The 23,653-nt window shown below is 33.4% G+C and overlaps 1 protein-coding gene across 5 annotated transcripts in view; it reads right to left on the reverse strand.

The window, feature by feature from the left end:
- Positions 1-23,653, reverse strand: part of Sec24b (SEC24 homolog B, COPII component) — an 80,875-nt gene that overhangs the window by 26,168 nt on the left and 31,054 nt on the right. For 2 of the 5 annotated variants that reach the window (XM_076864291.2, XM_076864295.2), the window contains exons 4-7: positions 15,425-15,529; positions 6,844-6,924; positions 3,370-3,605; positions 16-200 (exon numbers count right to left, since the gene is read on the reverse strand). In XM_076864291.2, coding sequence (XP_076720406.1) covers positions 16-200; positions 3,370-3,605; positions 6,844-6,924; positions 15,425-15,529 — 607 coding nt within the window. The remainder of the gene's footprint in view (positions 1-15; positions 201-3,369; positions 3,606-6,843; positions 6,925-15,424; positions 15,530-23,653) is intronic. The other 3 variants (XM_076864292.2, XM_076864294.2, XM_076864293.2) reach the window with 3 other exon arrangements.

Here is a 23,653-nt window from a genome sequence, read left to right on the forward strand (position 1 = left end):
GAAATGAATACCTACTCTGGGCTACAGTTTAGCTTTTTGAGTTCTAAGTTCAAGTTAGGCACAGGAGGCCAAACAGGAGTCACGGGTAAAACATTCCTCTCCTGAGTGAGGTTTATAGGTCTCAGGCTTTCTGGTTGTGGAGAACTCTGAAGACTCAATCCTCCTAGACCAGAGGACAGCTGGTTGACACCAGGATACTGCTGAAAGATCAAAATCAAAACAAAACAAAAGAACAAATGTGAGTCAAATTTCATATACCAGACATAGGAGTTCAAAAAAAAGAAAAAATCAAGAAGGTAAGAAAATTTTAATTTGTCTTGAGAACAGCAGAATGACTTAATAGAGCAGGCAACTTAAAGTATATTTTAAAAAATCTAATAGCAAAGTTAAGTCTCACAACAATATTTCAGCAAACATGCCATTCAACATCAAGAATGTGGTTTCCCTGAATACAGCTGAAATGGACAGACAGGATAAATGCTTATTAGTTTTCAAGTTTTATCAATTAACAGTTTTAAAAAACTGAGATGATGCCATAGAAATATACAATGGTGTTCAATGAGTTTTGCTTTGCTTAATTTTTCTGTTCCTGTGTCTCAAATGTATCTGATTTGATAATGTTGTTTTTAATCTTTAAGAATTGCTTTTAATCTTTCTTGACTTAATAAGTTTCAGTAAAGATATTTATATAATTTTAATGCCAAAACAACATAATCAAGTGTATCCAGAGATATTTTATTTCATTTTTAACCTCTCTACCTACAGTTAACTATTCATTATTGTTTTTTATTTAATCCTGCCATTATTTATATTTATTAATATAAAATTAATATATACTGTTCCAACTATGGCCCTATTTTTTTAATCCAAGAAAAAGTCCTGGCAATAATTCTGTGGCGGGCTGGGGATGTGGCTCAAGCGGTAGCACGCTTGCCTGGCATGCGTATGGCCCGGGTTCGATCCTCAGCACCACATACAAACAAAGATGTTGTGTCTGCTGAAAACTGAAAAATAAATATTAAAAATATTCTCTCTCTCTCTCTCTTCCCCTCTCTCTCTCACTCTCTCTAAAAAAAAAATAATAATAATAATTCTGAGGCTACATTTAGAGATCTCCCACATTTCTTTATACAGGTACCAAGTGCTCCATTATGTGAATATACTTCAGAATTCCAGCTAATACATACTGTATGATAATTTTAGAAAAGTCACTATTTACCACCCATCCTGAAATAATTCAGGTAATGGTCACCTAGAATAGATAATACCTACATATCAACAGATAACAAAGCCAACAGGTAAAAGCTTAATGTAATAAATTACGTAATACAGTGATAAAGAGGTCATCAAATGATGCTCTAATTAATCCTAGCACTACAAGTGGTAAAACCAGATATCATTATGAGGCATAAATCATTAAATATATCATATTCTCACATAAATGAATAAATACATGAAGTAATAAACCTAAATATTATGAAACTATTAAATTTAACTTCTAAAAAATATCAGAAATATGGATTAGAGGAAAAGTTAAATGATATAAGGAAGTAATGAGTCAAGTTCAAAATACGGGACATTCTATAGGACAACTGACCCAGTTTTCCCATTAGATCAAAGGCATGAAGAGAAATGTTTTAAATTACAATGAAAAGCATGACACATAAACAAGTACAAATAATAAAATAAACAAATATTGATTTGTATAAACAAAGTGTGAAAAGGTATTTTAAAAATAGCTAGGGAAATTTAAATATGCACTGAATTTTAAATGACATTTAGAAGTTATTAATTTTTATGGCTGTGACAGTGTTATTGTTATGCAAAAATGACCACCTTCCCCCAAGAGCTTCAAAGTCCTTAGGAAGAAAAGGAAGTGGGGATATAAATGAAAAGAAGTCTAGCAAAATGTTGAAAGTAACTGAAGCTGTTGAAGTCAAGGAAAAAAACAACTGGATAATAAAAAAAAGTTTTCAATAGAGCTGTAAAGGATAAAGGAAAAAAGATCACATGAGTCAGTAACAGTATATAAGGGAAAGCTCAAAAGTGGATTCAAGTTTAGCATTTAAGAGATAAATAAAGGTGGGATATTCAATCAGTAAGAGAAGATTTTCAAATAAATGACAGTGAACTAAGGGATAACCATTTGGATGGGGTAGGAAGGAATGATTGATTCTTTACATTATATACCAAAATAAAATCTTAGATGGATTAATAGTGCTTGGACAGTAAATACTGTAAACCTTTGAAAGGTGCAATCTTGGGTGCAACTACTCTGCTCTATTCACTATGGCGCCAAAGCAATCATAGACAGTTATACAAAAGACTGGGCATGGCTATATGCCAATAAAGTGTTACTACAAAAATAGGGGGCAGGTCAGATGTGGCCCAATTGTCATAGTTTGCTGAGTCTTGCCCAAGGCTATTATGGAACACCACTTACTATTTCAAAATAAGTTTTATTTGCTTGCCCAACATTTCTAAGAACCAATCCTTTCTTTAAATTTGGTTTTCTCCTCATTAAAGTGTAGAAATAAATAATAAATTATGATCCCAAATGGGAATTCACGTACAGTACAAGTCAGATGAGACTGAAATATGCAGTGTTTCATATGAACCAAAGAAAACCTAACAAAACCAAAGGCAGATAACTGTATACCAAATCAATAAAATTTTTCAATGCCTCTCCTAGTTTTCTTCTTTCCTTTTACCCTTCAACCTTAATTCTAAGATTAAATTCCAAAAACAATTGATTTTCCTATGTCAAAGTTTAATTCTTAGTTCACCATAAGATGAAATTTCTATAAGGTTAATCTACTAACAATGGTTTATTATAAGTAGAAATGCTTACACCATTTCAATCATTTCCTTATATGTCATTTCCTCTCAATAAATGTGAAATATCTACTGTTCTTATATGATTAAGATAATATGATCTTCCAGAGGTGGCTCCAGAAAAGTCAGTCCTGGCGGCAGTCAATGAGCACGTGAACTGAGGAGCTTGTGCCTGCACCAAGGTTCTCACCAGGTCAGTTCTATGCCATAAAGAGTTCTTCAACTGAAGGGTAGAGACTAGAGTAAGTTCTAAACCACATTCTCCTGTGTCATTTCCTATGAAGAATGCCAGCATAATAATGTAGAATTTTTTAAAAAAAACTTAACATTCACTTTAAATCCCTGCCTATAAAATTAACACCTGTGTATTGCAGACTGAAAACTAAAGATACAATCAAGAAAATAAAAATCAGAGCGAATGTCCTTATCTAGATTTAACCTTTTTAAAAATTTGATCATCAGGGGTTTATTAGAAGTGATAAGTTTTACAAATTTTAGAAATGCAATGTCTGTACATGAGGATTATATACATACTTGAGGATACTGCTGAAATCCAGAATACCCTTGGCTACTGGGATGTACTCCAGAATTAAGTGGTGCTGCAGCATTCTGATAACCAGGCTGAAGAATTGGGTAACCATAGCCAAAAGGCTTAGCCATTTTTGAAGGCTGAGGAGCAGCAGGAGCTGGTGCTGGCGCTGGAGCTGGAGCAGGATCAGCCTCAGGGGCTGGATCAGGAGCAGGGCTGCTGGCCGAGGAAGAATGCACATCTAGCCAAGGCAAAAAAAGGGAAAATCAGGACTCTATAAAGACCTGATTCCTGTGTGAGCCATAACCTTTGGCATTTCCCCTTTCTTTTCAGAATGTTTTACAATGAGAAATTTTAAACACAGAGAGATTAGAATCTGAACCAAAGAAAATCAAACTAAATCAAAGGCAGATAATTGTATACCAAATCAATTAAATTTTTTAATGCTTCTCCTAGTTTTCTTCTTTCCTTTTAACCTTAATTCTAAGATTAAATTCCAAAAACAAATGATTTTCCTATTAATAAAGCAGGCAACTTAAAGTATACTTTTAAAAATTTAATTAGCAAAGTTAAGTCTACAGGCCTATTGCCCAGCTTCAATCATTATCAATATTTTGCTAATCTCATTTTACATATGGTCCATCCCATATTTTAAATAATTTCACCAAGTTTTTCAGTTGGTATTTCTTTTTTAAAAATTTATTTATTCATTCTAATTTGTTATATATGACAGCAGAATGCATTTCAATTCATAGTACACATATAGAGCACAATTTGTTATGTCTGTGGTATCTTAATACATGTACTTTGGGTAATGGTGTCCATCTCATCCCACCTTTCTTACTCTCTGCCCTTTCCCTTCCCCTCTCTCTCCTTTGCCCTATCTAAAGTTCCTCCATTCCTCTCATGCTCCACTCTCCCAGCCCCATTATGGATCAGCATCCTCTTATCAGAGAAAACATTCAGTATTGGGTTTTGGGGGATTGGCTTACTTCACTTAGCATGATATTCCAACTCCATCCATTTACCTGCAAATGCCATAATTTTATTCTCTTTTAATGCTGAATGATATTCCACTGTGTATATATATCATGGTTTCTTTACCCATTCATCTACTGAAGGGCATCTAGGTTGGTTCCACAATTTTACTATTGTGAATCGTGCTACTATAAACATTGATGTGGCTACGTTATTATAGTACGCTGTTTTTTAGTCTTTTGGGTATAAACCAAGAAGTGGGATAGCTGGGTCAAATGGTGGTTCCACTCCAAGTTTTCTATGGAATCTCCATACTGCTTTCCAAGTTGGTTGCACCAATTTGCAGTCCCACCAGCAATGTATGAGTGTGCCTTTCTCCCCACATCCTCGCCATTCAGTTGGTACTTCTACCAGATAATACAAACATGGATGTTTTATATATATATATATATATATATATATAAAACATAAGATATATATATATAAAACATAAGATATTTATATATATATATATATATATATATATATATATATATATATATATATATATATATATCCTACCTTTTTGTTTTAATTCTCTTAACAGTATTAGGACTAAGAAGCAAAAAAAAAAAAAAAAAAAAAAAAAAAACAAAAACAAAAACAAAGAGCATCTACTACTCTTTTCTAAGTTGTCTTTTTATCTGACCTTGCCATTTCTATATAATGTTCATGGAAAGACTGACATATTTCCACAATCTCCTAGAAGTTTGTGTTATTTGCATAGGTGAACCATGAGTAAAGAATGAGAGTGTCTAGAATAGTGTCCAGCTCCTAGAACAATATCTGGTATGTAATAGATGCCAAATTACAAAAAAAATGTTTACTGAGTGTTCTTTTCCTCGTTAAAATTTAAAACAAAAACTAAAATTTGAATAAAACTGTTTATAATTTAAATATCATACACAGAAAAAATAACAACAACAAAAACTCTTAAAAAATTACTATATAACCATTATTAACATTTTGGTATACTGACTGGAAGTCTTATTTTAAAGTCAATTCAGTAATGTGTAATCATTTTATTTGTCAAATAAAAATGGTACTCTCCATTAGCAATCAGACTCTTTGCTAAAACATTTCCTGAAAAGCATCTGACCTAATTTGTTTTTAAAAAGTTTCTTGACGAAACACGTCTTTCTATTCACTTTGTTGATTCTAACTTTGAGGATACATTCCTTAACATTCTACTATCGTCTTTTCCTGATTATTCAAGGGTCATAACTTCAATGCACTGTAGATTCCTTAGATCACCTGCTTATGATGAGAACAGAGGTAGAAGGATCCCTTAATATGAAAACAATCATCAGTATAAGAAATAAACATTGAGTCTTAAAGACAGAAGTTTAAATATTCTCTCCTTCTTTAGGAAAGGATAATACGTCATACATACATTTCTGTACTCCTAAGATCTATCCTAGTACTGGATATATAGTAACCTTCAAGTCATTTGATACTATTAGTGTTCACAGATTTATCACATTTTAGTGCAGTATAAATAGCTAGAAAACTTGTCCAAGATCACTAACATACTGTCAAAGCACAATTCATTATAAGATTAGAATTTGTTGATTGAATTAATACAAACAAACCAATATCTGACTCTAAGGTCATGATGTTTTAACTATACCACAGGGACTTTTCCCTTCAGGTTAATTCAGAGCTCACAAAATACTAAAGAGTTGTAGTATTCACCTTTTAGTGAATGAAGTAATTCCCCTATGACTTTTGTTAATAGTGGTTGCTCTTGGAGTGGTTTATAACTTCTTACAAACACACAACTACTGATTCCCTAGCCACAAGGACTGAATAGTTTATTCAGGTATTCTTCAAAAAGTATGAGGGACTTATACTAAGCTGAGATTAAAGTTTTCTACTGATTCCTACCATAACAATAGTGGGTACTGTGTGAATTACAGAACATTCCAACTTCAGTTACGCTCTGTCCTAGATTAATCAAAGTGATAAGAAACAAAGATGTATATCAGACTTATTTGATATGTTAGTCATGAAGTCTGAAGTCATTAGGAACAAAGAGAGAGAGGGGGAGAGAGAAAGAAAAAGGTCAGGTGCTTGTTAGGTCGTCAGAAAGGAGACAGGAGACTAAGGAAAACCATAGTATAAATATAATAATAAAATGACTATTAATCATTCACTAGTTCCTTTAATACTTTCCACTATTTATGTATTCTTATGTAATGAATAGTTATTTCCAGATATGGTTGAAAATTATACACTATTAAATATCTTTGGAAAAAGGAAACTAACAAAAAATAACAGTAATAAATTTCTTCAGGTCTTCCAGAAATAATCTTCATAGCTGTCATATGAATGTCAGGAAAATGTCCCTTTTCTCTGGTAAAAATAGAATCTACTAAATATGTATAATACATGATCATGTCTGAGAGCAATTGATAGTTGATGACTAAAAATGAACATCAAGCAAGCATAAAACAAGTTACCCGGGTAGCTGCCTCCTTCCAGGGCATCATAACTGTTGGGCATTGGAGAAGCACTGCTTGTGGTAGAAGAGCTGTCAACACCTGAAAGGAAAATCAAAACACCTGCTAAGTTGAAAATGAAACTTTCACAGCAGTCACTGGCAATTTTGAAAAAGAGATTTGTGCTAAACTAGGAAAATTCCTGACTCTAGTAAAAAAGTAAAATGATTGATGTTTAAAAACATACAAGGTTTGTTAATAGGAAAAATGTGTGAAGAAGGGAGAATATGAAGCTGTTGAGTAGATATAAAATTCAGGTAAACACAGGTAACTTAGAGAACAGACATTAAACTATTAAAAGTTGTCGAACGGGGGCTGGGGTTGGGGCTTACTGGTAGAATGCGTACCTTGCATGTGTGAGGCACTGGGTTTGATCCTCAGCACCACATAAAAAATAAATAAAGGTATTGTGTCCATCTACAACTAAAAAAATATTTTTAAAAAGTTGTCAAATACACAAAAATACACTTTAGGTTGACAGAAGTATTAATATATCCACACCTTAAAGATATGTCCACTAAATCTCAAGCTATTAAATGCATATTATTAGTATTGCAATATTTTAAGATAACTAAATTTTAATGACTTTTAAAACTCAGCACAGCTGTTTGGCTTGTGTTGCTTCCTTATGTATTACTAAGCTGTTGTGTGCCTCAATTTACTCATCTGCAAAATGGGGAGTAAATAATAGCTGACATATTTAATAATGTAACATAAATGAAAGGAATTTTAATAAATATAAGAATTATACAACAAGATTTTTTATAGTTTATATTTATTCAAAACCTGTAAGGTGAGGAGGAAAGTTGAATGGCAATTTATGATGAAATCTGGAGATCAGGCACATGGACAGTAGAATGTATATTTCTTTCATTCACTCACTCAGCGAATATTTTACTGGGAACTTACAATTATTCTAAGTCAACACACCAGAATATCTAATACAGAAAATTCATATGGCCGCTCTCTTTTATTAGAAATCTTGTTATTTGAGACAAACCAAAGTCTATTTCAAAGTGACAAAATTTTGTGAAATAGAGGTTACCCTCAGCTCGAAGCACAAATATTACAAGTGGGGTTTAAACTATGCTTTAGATTGATTTTTGAACTGTGATATATATGCATAATTATCTTTCACTGAATAACTTTGGATAGCCATGAGAATTAGATGTATCAACTAATATATTTAACTTCAGCATAATAGCTGAAGTTATTAGTGTAGGAACATTTTATTCTCAGAAAAGAACAAAGGAAAAGAGGTTCAGGTCCATAGATTCTGCCATTTATTTGCAGTATAACTTTGAGTAAGTTACAATCATCAGCACTTTTGTTTGTAAAATGAGAACAATTTTCAAAATGCCCTACCTGGTGTTCTTAATGTTCCTGTAAGGTTTAAGTGAAAGAGTAGATATGAAGCCACTTATAAAGTATGAGAGCTATAAAATAAGTAATGAGTGGAGGGCTCTCATATTTACCAAGTGCCTTTTTTGTCATAAACAGAAAACTGTTGCATATGTATGCTATTCTTCTTAATAAAGAATGGAAAGAATGGCTCTTCCTTTTTGTTCATTCTATTTATGAATTTATAACTAAAGAAAAATGCTAACATATAAGGTCAAAAATCTCAAATGCCTGTAATCCCATCTACTCTGGAGGCTAAGGCAGGAGGATAGCAAGTTCAAGGCCAGTCTGGTCAACTTAGTGAGACCCTGTCTCAAAATAAAACAAAAGGGGACATGGATATAGTTCAGTGGTAAATTTCCTAACAACACCCAGTACTTGGGTGGGGGGCAGTCTTGTAGTAATAGCATTTAAAAAAAAACAACAACAACAAAAAACAAGACATTAAAATCCAAGTAGTCATCAACAGATGAATGAATAAACAAAACATGGTGTTATCTCCATAATGGGATAGTATTCATTCACAAAAGGAATGGAATACTAATACTAATACATTCATGCAATGTAATGAACCTTGAAAACATGCTGGTGAATGAAGCCAAACACAAAAGGCTACATATTGTCTGATTCCTTTTATATGAATATCCTGAATAGATAAATATATAGAGTCAAGAGAGTTGACTGGTGGCTGTTAGGGCCTGAGGGGAGGGGGAAACTGGGAATTACTATTTACTGTTTTCTTTTGGATAATGAAAATGTTTCATTCAATCTGGTTTAGTACACTCACAAAGTTAGAACTAGATAGATGTGGTGAATGCACAACACTGTAGATATACTAGATGTCACCGAATTATATACTTTTTAAAAAAAAATTTTTTAGTTGTAGATGGACACAATGCCTTTATTTTGTTTATTTATTTTTATGTGGTGCCAAGGATTGAACCCAGTGCCTCACACATGCTAGGCAAGTGCTCTACCGCTGAGCCACAACCCCAGCTCCCCTGAATTATATACTTTAAAATAATTAATTTTATGTTATGTAAATTTTACAGAAGACTAAACAATTTACCAAACATTTCAAAGAAGAAAAATTTTCTTTTCAACAAATACTGCAGAAAAATGAAGCTAGACTCCTTCTTTATACCTTATACTAGGATTAATTCAACATGAATTGCAGACTAAATATAAGTGCTAAAATCATAAATCTATAAAACTCTTATAATATAGAAATATTCATAATTTTGGCTTAAGCATTGAATTCTTAAATATGACTTCAAAGGAAAAAGCAACAAAAGAGAAAAATTGATAAACTGAATCTCAACAAAAATTTTTAAAATAGTGGAGCTCTAAAAGCTACCAAGAGACAACCTCCAGGCATGGCAACGCATGCCTGTAATACAGCAGCTCAGGAGGCCAAGACAGGAAGATCACCAGTTCAAAACCAGCCTCAGCAACTTAGTGAGGCCCTAAGTAACTCAGAGAGACCATGTCTCTAAATAAAATATTTAGAAGGGTATGGATGTGGCTCAGTGGTTAAGCACCCCTGGGTTCAAGCCTTAGTACAAGAAAAGAAAAGAAAAGAGAAGAGACAACCCACAGAATGGAAGGAAATATTTGCAATTATTTATCTAACAAGGGTCTGGTATCTAGGGGGAAAAAAAAACGTATACACACACACACACACACACGCACACACACACACACACACTATATACACTCATGTCTCAATAAAAGACAAATATCCAAAGATATTTCTGAAAAGAAGATAAACAAAAAGACAATAAGCACCTGAAAAGATGTTCAACATCCCTAGTCATTAGAGAAATGAAAATTAAAACACTGAGATAATACCTCATATCCACCAGGACAGTTATAACCAAAGAGACTGGTAAACAGCAAGTTTTGGCAAGGATGCGGAGAGACTAAACTGTTGTGCAACTGAAAAATAGTACAGCCACTTTGGGAGACAGTTTGGCAGTTTCTCAAGAGGTTAAATATGGAGTTACCACATGACTCAGAAATTTCACTCAAAGAGAAGTAGAATATAAACCTACATAAAATTTTGTTGACAAATGTTCAATAGTGGCATTATTCATGATAGTCAAAAAGTAGAAACAACCTAAATATCTAATCATTCATGAATGGATTAATAAAAGATGATACATATACCTAATGGAATATTTTATTTTTCAGCAATAAAAAGGAATGAATTACAGATACATTCCATAAAATTAAAACATTATGCTAAGGAAGCTCAGTAACAAAAAAACAAAAACAAAACAAACAAAAAACAAAGCATGTAAGAAATATTTATATCAAATGTTCAAAACAGGCAAATCTAGAAAAAAAGAAAGTAGATTAGAGGCTCCTTGGAGCTGTGTGCTAGGATGGGTAGAATGTGAAATGACTGCTAACAGTTACAGAGTTTCTATTTGGGGGTGATAAAAATGTTCAGGAATTACATGGAAGTGATGGTTGACAAACTTTGTGAAATACTAAAAACTGCTTACCTTTAAAATTTAAGCAGTTGAATTTTATGCCATATGAATTATCTCAATAAAACTTATAAAAAATACTATATCGCTCATTCTGCTCAAGAAAAACTTTTCAAGATGTAAATATCAAGAAGTGATTTAAAAAAAAAAGAAGTAATTATTCTTGGAAAAAATGTCCAAAGATAAAAGATTGCTTATATATATTAAATTATTTCAAGATCATAATACTACTTAATTATGCTACTTGGCTTCTTTCATGTCAAATAAAATGTAAACATTAAAAATACTGCCCATTTTAATTATGCTATAGCTATAAACTTTTAAAAGATATCAATTCTATGAAAATAGTAATTCTATTTATTTGTTGAATAATTTTAAATTTGCTAGTTTACTTTAAAATTCACTTTCTGAAGAAAAGACTAAGTACAAAGCTCTATCCTAGAACTTGTCAAAATGTCAAAGAAACTGTACAGATATAAACCCAGAAAAATCACTAAGTTAGACTACACAGAGTCAAAAATTATAAGATCTTATTGTTTAGATTAATGCATTCTCATTAGGCCATGCCATCACTGCCAAAACCAACCAGAACTGTAACTTTAAAAACACAAAGAGAGCACATTATGTAACTTCTATGTTAACACTCTGAATATGCTTCAAAATACTTTCACTAATTCCCACGCCCTAAAGAATAGAGTCTAACTAAATGACTCCACACTGTACTTCAGGAACTTCAAGATTTGGCTTACGCTTGTCTTTCACTTTGAATCTCTCACATACCCCTGTACCATTCTTCCTTTTACCTTATGATAAAACCATAACAAACTCCTTCCTCATAGCCCTGAATATGCCAATTTTTCCTTATTTATGCACATCACATATCCTTTCCCCACATGGCTTATTCCTATTCATCCCTTCAAATCACAAATCCTTTGTGAAACTCTTCTCATAAACCTGTGGAAAATCATTTCCTCTCATATGCAAGAGTGTTTTTTTCAATCCTGAATTATGACACATTTCAAGAAGCCAGAAACTATTTGGCCTTTGATTTTTTGGAATTATGATACCATTCAAAAATACAGGTTAATCAATCCTTACCCAAAATGCTTGGGACCCAAGGTATTTCAGATTCCTATTTTTTTTTTTTTTTTGAGTGTGGAATATTTGCATATACATGATGAGATATCTTAGGGATGGGTCCCAAGTCTAAACACATAATTCATGTATGTTTCATGTCTACCTTCTATGCAGTCTAAAGATAATTTAAATAATATTTTTAGTGGGCCTGGGTTTGAGTGTCATCGTCATGAGGTAAAGGTAGAATTTTCTACGTGTGGCATCATGTTGGTGCTGAAAATGGTCTGTGTTTTGAAGTATTGAAGATTTCAGATTTTTAGATTAGGAAAGCTCTCAACCTCTATTGCTTTCTATGTGGAAGCTGGTTTCAGATGGATGAGTACTTTTATAATTATCCCACTATTTACTCATACCCTCCCATAAACAAGGGCATTTTTTTTTTCAATCCTGACTTACAACACATTTCAAGATGTACTTAATTTCACCATGGTGACAACAAGAATTCTAAGGCCAAATGGGGGACAAGTACAAATGTAATACTTACGAGGAACTTTTTCCTCATTCTTTTAATGGCTCTATGTCATAGCTTGAAAGAAGAAAAGGGGAAGGAGAAAAAAATTTAAAACAAAAAAGCTTAAATTTGAGGAAGCAAGGAATAGAACAGATCAAAAGAAAAGTTCAGAATCCTTGAAGTTGAGGAAAAGTATAAAGAATGATTTAAACCTTTTAGAGAAGGCTTCAGTTGTTCTCCCTCTGAAAAACAACCAATGTGGGTCAACAAAAAGACCAATATATTTACTAGTTTTGCCCAACTTCAAATTAATCAGATAATTTGAGGGTTTTGTTCCTCATAATTTGCATAAAATATGGAAAAAGCATAAGCCAAATTTCATGAAGTTGAGAGAAAAAAATAAACACTTAATATCTAAGCTGCTCCTTATTAGTACCAACAGGTTTCAAAATAATAGCCACTCAACAGGGCTAACTAAGGAGTAAGCATATGCAGCAGATAATACATAATAATACTAGCATGAGACTCACAAAATGATCTTCATTTTCTCTTTACTCTCCTTATCCCAAACAGCACTACAAATATGGCAGGGAGTGAAAAAAGACAAGAACCTCTTGATTGATCAATTATCTTTGCAGAGATTTCAGTCAAGCGTTGTACATATTGCAATCAGAACTTAATTTCTAAAACACCTGTCTCCACAAATGAAATCAGGACTACTTGGAGAAAAGGCTCATTCCAGGATCACAGCAGGATAAGCACAAGATGAGTTTGGAATTCCTACTGTGGTTTTAAAGCACTTAAAGTAACTGCTCAAAGATTCATAGGAATATTTGAAAATAATATCAGGGCTACTTTGAAGAAGCCATTCCTAGCCAAATGGATACAATGACTAGGACAAATGGATACAATGACTTTTCTTTATAATACAAATCCAACTCATCAATATAAGGTCTATCAGAGTTTAAAGATCATCAGCTGAATTCCAAAACAAATGGGTGAGAATTTAATAAAGAATAGGATATTTATACTGCCTCAAAGAATCTCTCCACAAATTATTTATTAATTTCATGAGGGAAAAGTAGTTAACTTTATAGTAGAGAAACTTAGCAGATTATCACCTAAACTACATAACTGAAGATCAAGTCATCAATACAGAAGCAAATTAACATCTGATGCCTCCGACAAGATGCACAGAAAACACAACATACTTTAAAAATCCCATAAAAAATGCAATATCTAAATCTAATCATGAGGAAAGGCAAATCTAAATTGAGGAATATTTCACAAAATAATTCGCCTATATTCTTTAAATATGTCAAGGTCAAGAATAAAAATCTAAGGAACTGTTCTAGATTGTGGAAGTCTATATAGACATGACAACTAAATTCAATGCATAATCATGAACTGGATCTTGGACCATGAAAATAGCTATAAATGATCAAACTGAGACACTGTTGAGATATGACTATGGGCAGATATTATTATATTAACAGTGCTCAATTTCCTGACAACTATATTGTGCTTATGTAACACATGTCCTTATAAATAGGAAAGGCACACTTTTGTACTTAGGGGTTGTTATGGTTTAGATGTGAGGTGTCCCCCAAAAGTTCACGTGTGAGACAATGCAAAAAGGTTCAGAGGATAAATGAAATTCCTGATAGGGATTAACTGAGAGATAACTGAACTGGTAGGGTATGGCTGGAAGAGATAGGAATTGGTGCGTGGCTTAGGGGTATATATTTTGTTTCTGGAGAATGGAGTCTCTCTCTCTCTCTGCTTCCTGATCATCATGTAAGCTGCTTCCCTCTGCCACACTCTTCCCCCATGATGTTCTGCCTCACCTCTAGCCCTGAGGAATGGAGCCTGCTGTCCGTGGATTGAGACCTCTAAAACTCTGAGCCCCCAAATAAACTTTTCCTCCTAAAATTGTTCTGGTTAGGTCTTATAGTCATAGCAACAAAAACGCTAACTAAAAGAGAAGTAAAGTTCATAATGTTTTCAACAACTCACTTTCAAATGATGTAGGGAAAAAATCCTGAATTATAAACCAAGTGGTGCAAAATGATTTATCAGCATAACGTGTATATAAAGTTTCTTTTAATCTTTTTTGCAACTTTTAATTAAGTTCGAAATCACATTAAAAAAATAAAAATTTCTGAAAGATACATGAGTAATTATATATTTAAAATAAGAAAAATTACTCCCCTACTTTCTATTTTTATCCATCTCAAATCATGTAATAAGATATGAATATTTTAAAAAATACACAGAAAATAGAAATTTCTGCTTAAACAAACTGTTTATAGAGCAAAGCCTCCCATCATTTAAAAAAAATAGGAGAATCATGGTTACATATAGTAATTTGAAAGATCATCACACTTATTGGGTCAGTCTACAACTGTTAAAATTAATAGAGGGATTAACTCCTTAATTTTTAGCAATGTTCTGTCTATCAAGCAGAAAAATATATTAAACAGATTGCAACACATAACTATACTAGCACAACTACTTTATGATATGAACTACTACTTTGTGACATGAATTACTACTTCATGATCAGGAAAACAACTACCTATTGTGGACCTTCTAAATACTGGATAAAAAAGAACCTAGAGCACATCATAAAACACTGTCCTTCTTCTCTATCACTATTATAAAATCCATATGGCTCATTTTCATTAGAACAAAGTATCATGCAAAGCAGAAAACATATTCCTCTAAGGAAGCTATAGCAATATCAGCCAAGAGCTTGAGTCAGGACTCATTCCTTTGCACATGACATGGGAGGAAATGCATTTCTGAAAGAAGAAAATACTCCACAATCATGAATGATGGATTCTAACCCTATTACTTACAAAATGATAAAGATGTCCAAAGGAGGAAAAACTAAATAAACACTTTATTTCAAGTGACCCCACCTTCTATAACACAAGCCAAGTTAAGTTCATCTTGTTAAATCTTTAGACACTTTTTAAAAGGCTAAGAATATAGAAATAAAAGAAAAAAACTAGAGTAGGAAAAGATCAAAGACTGGTGTAAAGCTAAAGCAGACCTGCTTCCTCATCCTCCTCCTCCTCTTCCTCATCATCGGAAGTTGATGACAAGGGAGTTGGTGCGGAGCTAGCTTGATTATTAACATATTCACCATACTGCATGCCTGTAAAGTGGAAAGCACAAACACAAGAGTCAAACCAACAGGAAAGACGAGAAATAAAATTTTGACATTGCATTAAAAGTGAGAAAGAACTCTGACATTCCAAAGAACATCACAGCATGCATATTAACATTAGCTAATTTATTATCAAAATTAAAACTGTTAGGCAATCTCTGCAAAGCAGTTTAGTAAAAGCAGCTTTAATATGAACTAACTGATTTAAGTATGAAAAAAGTATCACATATTATACTGAAAATATTTAGGAAATTGCAATGATAGTCTCTGGAAATTTTCCTAAGCTTTATACACATTTACCTTCTTTGACCATTGGGCCCTTGTGGTATACTTCCTTTGGAACTGTGCATTCCTGGTGGGCAGTGATCATTTCTACTTAACTAAATTTGTACAGCATCCAAAACACATTCAGATATTTGGTACCTTCCTTCTGCCAATGCCAACTTGACGGTAACACAGTTCCCATTAACGGAAAAGAATGACAGTTAAAGAACTGTATTCAGCACAGTTCTCTGTAGCAGATGCTCAAAAAAGCCAAATATCTTATTAATTGTGGCCTTACAAGTGGGACAATTGCAGAAAACTGGGTTTCCTGAGATAAGGTGGTCAGTCATATCAGTGTTATTTTATTGCCTAGATGTGGGTCTGAAGTAGATAAGTAGCTCTGTGTGAGCTACACCAGGAGGCAGAGTCTAATGAAAAAGCTCGTAACTGGTACTGGTAGCTATATAGTATTTCCCTTTTAAAAAGTTGATTGGGCAGCCTCAGCAATTTAGCAAGGTCTTAAGCAACTTAGCAAGACCCTGTCTCAAAACTCAAAATAAAAAGGACTGGGGATATGGGTCATGGTAAAGCACCCTTCGGTTCAATTCCCAGTACCTCCCCACCATACCCACCCCTCCAACAAAAAAGTTGACTGGGTATTTTTATTAATTAATTTGGTAAAATCAAGAGATAAAACATTAACATCCATAAAATTTTTAAGGGGAAAATAAAATTCATCTTAATTAAAAATGAAAACACTTCATAAAAAAAGAACAAACATGCTTGTAATAAAAATCTTACAGCTCTACTTTTAAAAAACAAAACAAAAAACCCCCCAGGAACCTAGTGGGGGTTTCCAAGAATACTTCATAACACTGGGAGTACAACAAAGCCATAATCACCAAAATCACAAGGTTGTCCCCAAATACTCTCTCCACTGTTTCTTCAGGTGACCTTTGTGATTAGCATGGACAACATAACTCTTCTCTATTTTAAGAAAAAAGCTATTAACTAGTAAAACTTGAGTTTAGAAGAAAGCAAAGGTTAAACTGTATATCAGTGAAGCTTTGATCCTCCCAATATGATTAAGAGCCATGGAAAATCTGCTAGCTTTGCTGAAATATTTTTTAATACGGATAAAATAGCAGTTATCACAAATCCATCTGAGGAAATAAAACTCAATGTAAAGTATGTTCACACACTATAAGAAGCAAACTTGATACCTTCCAAATTCAGAGTTGTGTGTTCCTCTAACAAAAGCCTAGTTAAAATGAAAATGTGACTAATATTAGACTTTAGGTTAAATACACTAAAAAGTTTATTATAAACTAGATCAATAAGTTTTCTAGAAAAATCCTTCTAGAAAAGGCCTTTAAAAAAAATGAAGACCTTTCTCAAAATACTGTTAATAATGCACTGTAGGGCGGGGTTGGAAGCTCAGTGGTAGAGCGCTTGCCTCCAAGTGTGAGGCCCTGGGTTCTATCCTCAGCACCACATAAAAGTAAACAAATAAAAATGAAGATATTGTGTCCATCCACACTAAAATAATAATAATGCACTTTATTATTTTTGGATACCATTAATTAAACTCAGGGACACACAACCACTGAGCCACATCTCCAGCCCTGTTTTGTATTTTATTTAGAGACAGGGTCTCATTGAATTACTTAGAGCCTCGTTTTTGCTGAAGCTGGCTTTAAACTTGCAATCCTCCTGCCTCAGCCTCCCAAGCAGCTGGGATTACAGACATTAGCCACTGCACCTGGCCACACTGCACTTTAAAAGATAAACATGTGTGTAATTTATATAATAAGAAGAAATTCTGTTCACTATACTAAGCTAAGAAAGACCAACAACCAACAGAAAACTCAGAAGAGAATATATTCTTTTTATGACTGGCTACTGACTCTAATTAAATGTGCCAAAGTACAGGGCAGGTTTACATATGTATGATGAAATAAATATTTTCCTCCAGATTTACTGAATAAGAAAAAAATGATTAATTTTTTTTCATCAGAAAAATATCCAATGCCTAATGATTTTAAAAAATTTTACACAGCTACTACTTAACACACTGAAACAAACCTAGAATAAGATAGAGTATAGAATCAGTATAGAATCATTTTAGACTGTACCGTGGTATTAGATTAACAGACTGTCACACAACATACCCAACTTTTCCTTTCATGAAAAAAGGCAACATCTATTTTAAGAGGTGCTGGATATTAAAGCATCAAGAGTTCAGCCCATGACTCTTAACATGCTCACAATTCAGCTTACCTTTGCTTTGCTGGTTCAAGTAAACTTTGCTAACAGTTTGGGAATACTCACAGGACAAGAATATAACGCATTAGTAAACCCATAGAGGAATGACAAAAGATCCAGAATAATAATCATTTCATATTTAAGTGCCCTCCTCTAGGTTATGTGCAGCAAATGGGGAGTTGTAGCCACAAAACGGTGGACAGCCATGTCATCTACTCTATAATACATAAATGATTATGACACTTTCCTCTTACTCAGATGCTCTTTATGCATAAGATTCAGGTCAAATATATGAGGTCTTCTTCCAAGCTCAGTCTAGAACCCCCTGTAGAAAAATGCATGGAATACCTAGTATCAAAGGGATACTGAATGCACCTAGGATCAAAGGGAAAGTGAATGCTGTACCCTGATTCATTCTGTCTTAATCAGAGATTCTAAGGTATGAATCTAGTAAAATAAGAGGCAAGAAACATTTCATAGAATCTAACACAACAAAGAGCTCTGTTATTAACAGCCCCTTCTCAAAAAAAAAAAAAAAAGAAGAAGAAGAAGAAGAAGAAGAAGAAAAATTATAAACATCACACCCTCAATTATTGGGGGTTGGACTGTAGCTCAGTGGTAGAGAGCTTGCAGAATGCACAAGGCCCTGGGTTCAATCAGAGTATGGGGTATGAGGGTGTGATATTAAAAAGGACATCCAGATTAAACTACCTGCTATTAAAGCATCCTGAGGCAAAATTCTCCAGAAGACCACATCCTTTAGGACTGCTTAATAAAAAAAAGATATCTTCACTGTTCCCTAGATACAGCCACACTGGGAATAAATCAAAACTGGTCTTAAGAGAACAAATCCCTGTGGAGGCTGGTTTATTTAAGAGTCTGGAGCAACTGTTATTTTTCCTAAGCTGGTCTTCAAGCTAGGTACATATACTAGAAGGCTTTTCAAGGGTTCCCACAAAAGAATGGCTTTATAGGAATCAATTTTCAGATATCAGTATCTGTAAGCCTTCTCTTTCCTAAAATGTATCCACTTAAAAAAATGTCTGTGTGGACAATAACCTTTCTCTCACTTCACACAGAAAACTTACCTAAATCTTACTGTGACATGTTGTCCTGAGATATAAAACCTATTAAGCACTAAAAGGAAAGCCTCCTCCTTCCTTCAATAGTTGACCAAGGCATCCCAAAAACCTAATGGCTTTTTTAAAAAACTTTGAAAGACACATTTCAGTTATGGATGAAATATGTTAGAAACAGGACTGATTCTCACTAGGATATTCTTAATTCATAAATATGAAAAGTGCTGTGATAAAGAAATGATAAATCTATTTAGTTAATAATTCTGCCTTTATGCAGACCCAGACCACTACTGTCAAAGAACCCATTGTTTTTGAAAGAGTCTGGTGAGAACAAAGCATAAGACAGTAAGAAATAATGAAAAGAGAAGCAATATGAGTGGCTGGGGTTGTGGCTCGGTGGTACAGTGCTTGCCTAGCATGCATGAGGCACTGGGCTACATCCTCAGCACCACATAAAAATGAAATAAAGATATTGTGTCCACCATCTACAACTAAAAAATAAGTATACATACAAAAAAAGAATACGCGAGAAGCAACATGACAATGCAGATAAATATGGAAACTCTGGATTCAATTCCACGTTCTACTACCTATTAGATGTGTGTCCTTTGATATGTTCTAAGAAAGTCATCACCCTCTCTGTCCTTCACTTACATCATCTGTAAAATGGAATATAAGTACCCCAAATTGTTGTTGTAAGGATTAAATGAGTTAACATATTTCAAATGATTAGACATGGTACCTGGCATACACTAAATACTATGCAAGTATTAGCTATTATCATTGCTAAACCTTAACATGGTTTTGTGTATATTTAATTAAACAATTATTTTCTACTATTCTTAATACTCATCCCTAGGGCAAGTCATTAGTAAGGGGTCTTCCAACCTGAGGAGTTCACAGGGCACTTAGTAATGATAATTCTTTTAAAATAAGCAGAGAGAGCTGTTTGTGAGGCGGAGACACGAGAAATGCAAACTCATGGAAGTTTGAGCAACTTAGTGAAACCATGTCTCAAAAAAAAAACAACTACCACCACAACAAAAAGTGCTTGAAATGACACTCAGTGAGAGTACTTGCCTAGCATGCACGAAGCCCTGGGTCTAATCTCTAGTATAAAAATAAAATAGAATATTTTCTAGGACTATCATTTTTTTTTCAAAATACATGGGTAAAACTCTATAGATAAAGATCCTATGAGGGCCAAAGGTACTGTGGTACAGCACCTGCCTAGCATTTGAGAGGTCCTGGACTCAATCCCTAGCACTGCAAAGAAAAGACAGATCCCATAGGATTTCTTTCAGAGTCAATGAGAAATATACAAGAAAGTAATTCACAACCTATCTTATCATAAAATATTTGTAATATAGTATAAATAACATACTATTAGTAATACTAATAATGAACTACATTAAATAGTATTGTAAATATAATATAGTACAAATTAATAAAGTATAATTCTCACTTTAATATATTTTAAGATATTTAATACTTTTTATATCTTTTTTTTGATCTTTTCTTTTAACAGTGATCTCTTTATTGATGTAAAGCCCAAATTTGTGTACATTATAGCAAATATGTTGTAAGAGTAGGTAGCAAAACCTCTTCCTTTGTGATCCCTGAAGGTCTTTTTTTTTTTTTTAATTTTTATTGTTAGTTGTTCAAAACATTACATAGTTATTGACATATCATATTTCACACTTTGATTCAAGTGGGTTATGAACTCCCATTTTTACCCTGTATACAGATTGCAGAATCACATCGGTTACACATCCACTGATTTACATATTGCCATACTAGTGTCTGTTGTATTCTGCTGCCTTTCCTATCCTCTACTATCCCCCCTCCCCTCTTCTCTCTCTACCCCATCTACTGTAGTTCATTTCTCCCCCTTGTTTTTTTTTTTTTTCCCTTTCCCCTCACTTCCTCTTGTATGTAATTTTGTATAACCATGAGGGTCTCCTTCCATTTCCATGCAATTTCCCTTCTCTCTCCCTTTCCCTCCCACCTCTCATCCCTGTTTAATGTTAATCTTCTCATGCTCTTCCTCCCTACTCTGTTCTTAGTTACTCTCCTTATATCAAAGAAGACATTTGGCATTTGTTTTTTAGGGATTGGCTAGCTTCACTTAGCATAATCTGCTCTAGTGCCATCCAATTCCCTGCAAATTCCATGATTTTGTCATTTTTTAATGCAGAGTAATACTCCATTGTGTATAAATGCCACATTTTTTGTATCCATTCATCTATTGAAGGGCATCTAGGTTGGTTCCACAGTCTTGCTATTGTGAATTGTGCTGCTATGAACATCGATGTAGCAGTGTCCCTGTAGTAGCTCTTTTTAGGTCTTTAGGGAATAGACCGAGAAGGAGAATAGCTGGGTCAAATGGTGGTTCCATTCCCAGCTTTCCAAGAAATCTCCATACTGCTTTCCAAATTGGCTGCACGAATTTGCAGTCCAACCAGCAATGTACAAGTGTACCCTTTTCCCTACATCCTCGCCAGCACTTGTTGTTGTTTGACTTCATAACTTTCTATATCCTTTTAACAACAACAAAAAATTTACCAGAAGGTAAAACTAGCAGTATGTTTTGACACGTTTTGAGAAATGCTTTTGCCAACTAGGTTATACAGACATAGCATCCATAAAATAAATGACCTACATCACAGCTTGATTATTTTGATAAAATGTAATGAAAGAACATGGTAGGATATTACATCAGCAAAGTGTGTAAAGAAATTCTCAATATTCTGAGTATCTGCTGATAGAGGAAAAGGAACACTGGGTTTAGAGGCACAAGGTCTATGTTGAGTGTTGGCAACTTCGCAGAAAGTCTAGATGTCTTTGGGAAAGACACCTAATCTCTCTAAACTTTAGTTTCCTCATTTATAAAAGACCTGTAATCCTGGCTGCTCTGGAAGCCGAGGCAGGAGGATTCCAAATTCACAGCCAGTCTGTGCAGCATACTGAGACCCTGTCTCAAAATAAAAAATAAGAACGGCTAGGGATTTAGCTTAGTCATAGAGCACCCTGGGTTCAGGTCCAGAGTGTAACCAAAGAAAAAGTGGAAGACAAAATGTGATTTGCCTGTTTCATGTGATGAGCAAACAAAATAAAAAATATTAAAGGCATTTATAAACTTTAAATTGTTACATGAAAATAACAATAACAATAACTACTTTCTATAACTTGGAAAATAAAATCTAACAAATGACAATTTCTGACATGTAACTTAGAATTCTAAAGAGATTAAAAATATGAAAAAGTTTTCCAATACCATTCTTATTTATATGAACAAAGTTTCTCATTAATTAATTATATGTATAAAAATGTAAACTAGGAATGAAGTTAATCTGAACCCTATCTATTCTAACAACGAATCATATTAACCCAGATACAAAGCTCTGGTGGAGACTGGGGAGGGCCATTCATCTCACTGAAGGATGTATTTCCAATAAAAATATAAATAATTAATAATATCAAAACTCATGATGTTTAGACTGTTATAATCAACTATATGATAAAAATTATAATGACAGCTTAATCCAAAAGAAAAAATCATAATATTTAGAGACTTATGTTCATAGAAAATGAAGCAGATTTTTAAATTTCAATTTATATATTGTGGCAGAATGTAACAGAATGATAAAAGAGTTTCTGGCTCAATAATATATGATTATATTCAAGGAAAGGGATAAGAATTTTTTTAAAAAAGGAAAAAATATAAATGTTAAAGAAGAGTTCATTAGGGTACTTTTATAAAGATGATGGTGGATATCATTTCAGTAGATACGTTTTAAAAGTCAACAAAATTGCTTAACTGAAACTACTTACATTTTTGATAAAAAAAAAAAGATGACTATCTGAAAATTGTTCAAGTAGTTAAGTAGTTTTGCAAGATTTTTTTTAAGTGATACTCAAGTAAACCTGTGATGTCTCCCCTCTAAATAATGGTAAAAAAAAAAAATGTTTTGGGAGAACAACTCAACTAAACTAAAAGATAAAATGACTGTTTTAAGTACAGCTGTCCTTTTGTGTCTGCAGGAATTTGTTTTTAGAGCACCCCCCGTCAGTGATATAAAAATCCATGCATGCTAAAGTTCCTTATAGGAAATGGTATCTTATTTACATATAATCTATGCACAACTTCCCATATACTTTAAATTCTCTTTAGATTATGTTAATACCTAAGAATACTCAGAAATAATACTTACAAATAATAACAAAAAAGGGAAGGGGGGGGCGATAGGAACAAAAAAGACATAACTTTTGTAAGTTCATATACAAATACACGACCAATGTAACTCCACATCATGTACAATCACAAGAATGGGAAGTTACACTCCATGTATGTATGTGTCAAATACATTCTGTCTGTCATGTATATCTAAAAAGGAAAAGAAAGAATGACAAGGAAAAAAAGTATAGTATATTTAGTATAGATACATATCTTTTCTGAATAGTTTCTATCTGTGGTTGATTAAATCTGCAGATACAGAACTGA

The sequence above is a fragment of the Callospermophilus lateralis genome, chromosome 8 (assembly GCF_048772815.1).
Source record: "Callospermophilus lateralis isolate mCalLat2 chromosome 8, mCalLat2.hap1, whole genome shotgun sequence".
In the NCBI taxonomy this organism is placed as follows: Eukaryota; Metazoa; Chordata; class Mammalia; order Rodentia; family Sciuridae; genus Callospermophilus; species Callospermophilus lateralis.